The sequence below is a fragment of the Gossypium hirsutum genome, chromosome A01 (genome assembly GCF_007990345.1).
Source record: "Gossypium hirsutum isolate 1008001.06 chromosome A01, Gossypium_hirsutum_v2.1, whole genome shotgun sequence".
NCBI lineage: Eukaryota > Viridiplantae > Streptophyta > Magnoliopsida > Malvales > Malvaceae > Gossypium > Gossypium hirsutum.
The window spans coordinates 84,421,862-84,425,597 of NC_053424.1; the positions used below are offsets into that span (position 1 = coordinate 84,421,862).

Genomic DNA, 3,736 nt, shown 5'->3' on the forward strand with positions numbered 1-3,736 from the left:
TTATATGATATCTGTGATTCTGAATTGCTTTGAAATGTTTTGTCTATCTGGTAATTCCTCGTAACCCTAATCCGATGTCGGTTACGGGTTAGGGGTGTTACATGTAGAAATGTCGGTCTAGCTCTCAACTCTGCTAGGACCGAACCATCGTTAGACATAGACAACTGAATATTCATGGCTCCCAAGGCAAACAGTAACTTTTGACTCAGAGCGTCAGCGACTACATTCGCCTTTCCCAGATGGTAGTCGATAATCAGCTCATAATCCTTTATTAGTTCTAACAATCATCGTTGCCGTAAATTTAACTCCTTTTGAGTCATTAAGTACTTAAGACTTTTGTGATAGTGAAAACTCGGCATTTCCCTCCATACAAATGATGTCTCCAAATCTTCAGCGCGAACACGATGGCTGCCAACTCTAAATCGTGCGTCGGGTAGTTTTTCCCATGAGGCTTTAGTTGTCTCGAAGCGTAAGCTATGACCTTACCTTCTTGCATAAGCATGCACCCCAAACCGTTCAAGGAGGTGTTGCTATATACCACAAACTCCTTGCCCGACTCTAGTTGCACTACAATAGGGCCTCGGTCAGTAAAGTCTTTAATTGCTCGAAACTTTGTTGGCACTTTTTTGTCCATCGAACTTGACATCTTTTTGCAGCAGTCGTGTCATAGGGGTAGCTATCATAGAAAATCTGTTTACAAACCGCCTATAATATCTAGGCAAACCCAAAAAGCTTCGGACCTCTGTCACATTCTTCGGCGGTTTTCATTCAACAATAGTCGAGATTTTGCTTGGGTCAACTCTAATCCCGTCACCCGACACAACGTGTCCTAGAAATCCAACCTCTTTAAGCCAGAACTCGGTCTTACTGAACTTGGCATACAATTGTTTGTCTCTCAAGGTCTGTAATATAGTTATCAAATGCTTCGCGTGCTCACTCTCATCACGCGAATAAATCAATATGTCGTTGGTAAAGACCACCATGAACTTTTCCAAGTACAGTCGAAAAATGCAGTTCATCAAATCCATAAATACTGCTGGAGCATTAGTCAAACCAAAGGGCATGACAAGGAACTCATAATGCCCGTATCTTGTTCGAAACGTGGTCTTCAGTACATCTTGCTCTTTCACCCTTAGCTGGTAGTATCCTGACCTCAAGTCAATCTTGGAAAATACAGTGGCTCCCTTTAACTGATCAAACAGGTCATCGATTCTTGGCAAAGGATACTTGTTCTTCACTGTTACCTTATTGAGCTGTCTATAGTCGATACATAACCTTATCGACCCATCTTTCTTTTTCACAAAGAGCACTGGAGCACCCCACCGGGGAAAGCTCTGTCTTGCAAAGCCCTTTTCAGTTAACTCTTTTAGTTAAACTTTCAACTCCTTTAACTCCGTAAGAGCCATCCTATACAGAGCAATAGAGATGGGTGTCGTACCGGGGACCAACTCGATTCCAAACTCAACTTCCCTCACTGGAGGTAATTCGGGTAATTCCTCTAAAAATACATCCATAAACTCACAAACCACTGGTACCGATTCAATCTTCAACTCAGACACTTGAGTATTCAGCATAAAAGCTAGGTAAGCCTCATATCCTTTCCTCAAATATTTCTCAGCAGTCAAAGATGATACTATTACAGGAAAATTATCCGATTCATCTGGCCGACCTAAAGAACACTTCCGTTTTCACATTTCAACTCAATACCTTTTCTCCCATAGTCCACTACGACACTTTGAGAAGTCAACCAATCAAGCCCAAGGATTACATCAAATTCATTAAATTACAATAACATCAAGTTAGCTGGAAAACAATGGTCTCTAATTGTCAAAGGACAATTTCTACATATCTGGTCCACTAGTATATGTCTGCCTAAAGGGTTAGACACTTTTATTACAAACTCAGTGGACTCTACTATCATGTTCATACGAGGTATCAATTCCATACATATATAAGAGTGGGTAGACCTCGGGTCAATTAAAGTAACAACAGATATTCCATGGATAGAAAAAGGTACCCGTAAACATGTCATGAGATTCTGCCTCTTCACGGGCACGAATAGCGTAAATCCTTGTAGGCGCTCTACCCTCGGACCTCACTATAGTATCTTTTGACACTCCCCTGCTGGTAGCCCCACTTTCAGGGTTCTTTTGTGGTCTACCTCTTGAAAGAGCACTACTTGCTCTCACATCATGCTTTTTCTCCTTGTCATCTAGCTCGGGACAGTCTCGAATGAAGTGGTACAGAGATCCACATTTGAAGCATCCTCTTTCATTACGTTGGAACTTACCAAAATGGAGCCTACCACATTGCAGACATTCTGGCCTATTTGGCCGAGCATTGCTGACACTCGTGACAGAAGTGATCTAGGCTCTAAAAGTTGTGTTTTGTCGGTTCTTGTTCCTATTCGAGAACCCCACTGAAGCATTTGATCGAGTAGAGAATTCCTTAGATTTCGTAGATGAGGACTGATGCGATTTCCCCATCTGTCTTTTTCTTGAATCCCGCGATTCAATCGCCGCCTTTCTCCTCTCTGTAACCAATTCTTCTGCCTTGCATGCTCTTTCAACGAGCACCACAAATTGTCTTAGCTCTAAGATGCCAACAAATACCCGAATATCCTCATTTAGACCATCCTCAAACCTTTTAAACATGGCGGCTTCTAAGGACACACATTCCCGCGCGTATTTGCTGAGTTTCACAAACTCACGTTCATACTTCATCACTATCCTATTGCCTTGCTTTAACTCTAAAAATTCCTTCCTCTTTTGGTCTATAATCCTTTGGCTAGTATACTTCTTTTGGAACTCTTCCTAAAAGAATTCCCAAGTTACTCTCTCTCTCTCAGCACCACAGACACGAGAGTGTTCCACCACTAGTACGCTGAATCTCCCAAGAGTGATACAACACATTTCACGCACTCCCCAATTGTGCACGACAGTTCATCAAATACCCTGATGGTATTTTCTAGCCAAAACTCTACTTTCTCCGGGTCGTCATCTAAGTTAGCCCTAAATTCCTCGGCCCCTTGCTTCTTAATCTTGTCTACCGGAGGCGTCTCCCTCCTGATCAAGTCCACACCTTGAGGAGCTATGTGACAGCCCTAAAGTGACCTTAGTCAGAAAGCGGTTTCGAGACCGCTAAATTGAGTCACCAAATTATTTGAATATGATAATTATTGTCTAAAATATGTGAATATGAATGTGTGAAAGTTTTAAGCTTCGATTTAGTTAATTGCATGTGAATTTAGTTAATAGGACTTATGTGTGACACTTTTGAAATGTGATAGGTTAATCTATAAGGATCTATTAGTGCATGTAATCAAAAGGGTGGACTTGCATGTCAATTTCCCCACTTAATTAGTAGTGGCCGGCCATGACAATGAGGGTGGACAAAATGTGATGGGTAAAACATGTCATAAACATGTTGTGTTAATGCATTATGTTAGAAATAATAAAATAAAAGGGTTAGTAATAAAATAAGGAGATTGAGAGTGATGAAAACAAAGAAAAAAAAAGTGTCCATCCTTTAACATTTTTTTGGCCGAAAATTCTAAGGAGGAAGGAAGAAGAAAGGAGTTCTCTTGCTTCATGTTCGGCTTGGAAGAGGATTAGGAATAGGTAAGTACCTTGAAATTCTTGGAAAATTATGTATAAAAAAGGTGGTTAGTTCAAGTTCTAATCATTCCATGGCTTAAGTTTTGATTGTTAGGAGATTTGATATTCGGCCAAGTAGT

General features: G+C 40.9%; 1 protein-coding gene across 1 annotated transcript; it reads right to left on the bottom strand.

The window, feature by feature from the left end:
• Window positions 1–1,973: 1,973 nt before the first annotated feature.
• On the bottom strand, window positions 1,974–2,723 carry LOC121215456 (uncharacterized). Its single transcript, XM_041089973.1, has 2 exons — window positions 2,416–2,723; window positions 1,974–2,301 (listed from the first exon to the last, which is right to left on the bottom strand). The coding sequence occupies exons 1-2, from the start codon at window positions 2,721–2,723 to the stop codon at window positions 1,974–1,976; spliced, it is 636 nt and encodes a 211-aa protein (XP_040945907.1).
• Between the last annotated feature and the right edge of the window lie 1,013 nt (window positions 2,724–3,736).

Excerpts from the sequence above, each read along its gene's own strand:
- LOC121215456 (XM_041089973.1), bottom strand. The coding sequence starts at position 2,723 with ATGAAGTATGAACGTGAGTTTGTGAAACTCAGCAAATACGCGCGGGAA. Across the intron at positions 2,302-2,415 it reads CGATCAAATGCTTCAGTGGG|GCTCCATTTTGGTAAGTTCC; the intron begins GTTCTCGAATAG and ends GCAATGTGGTAG.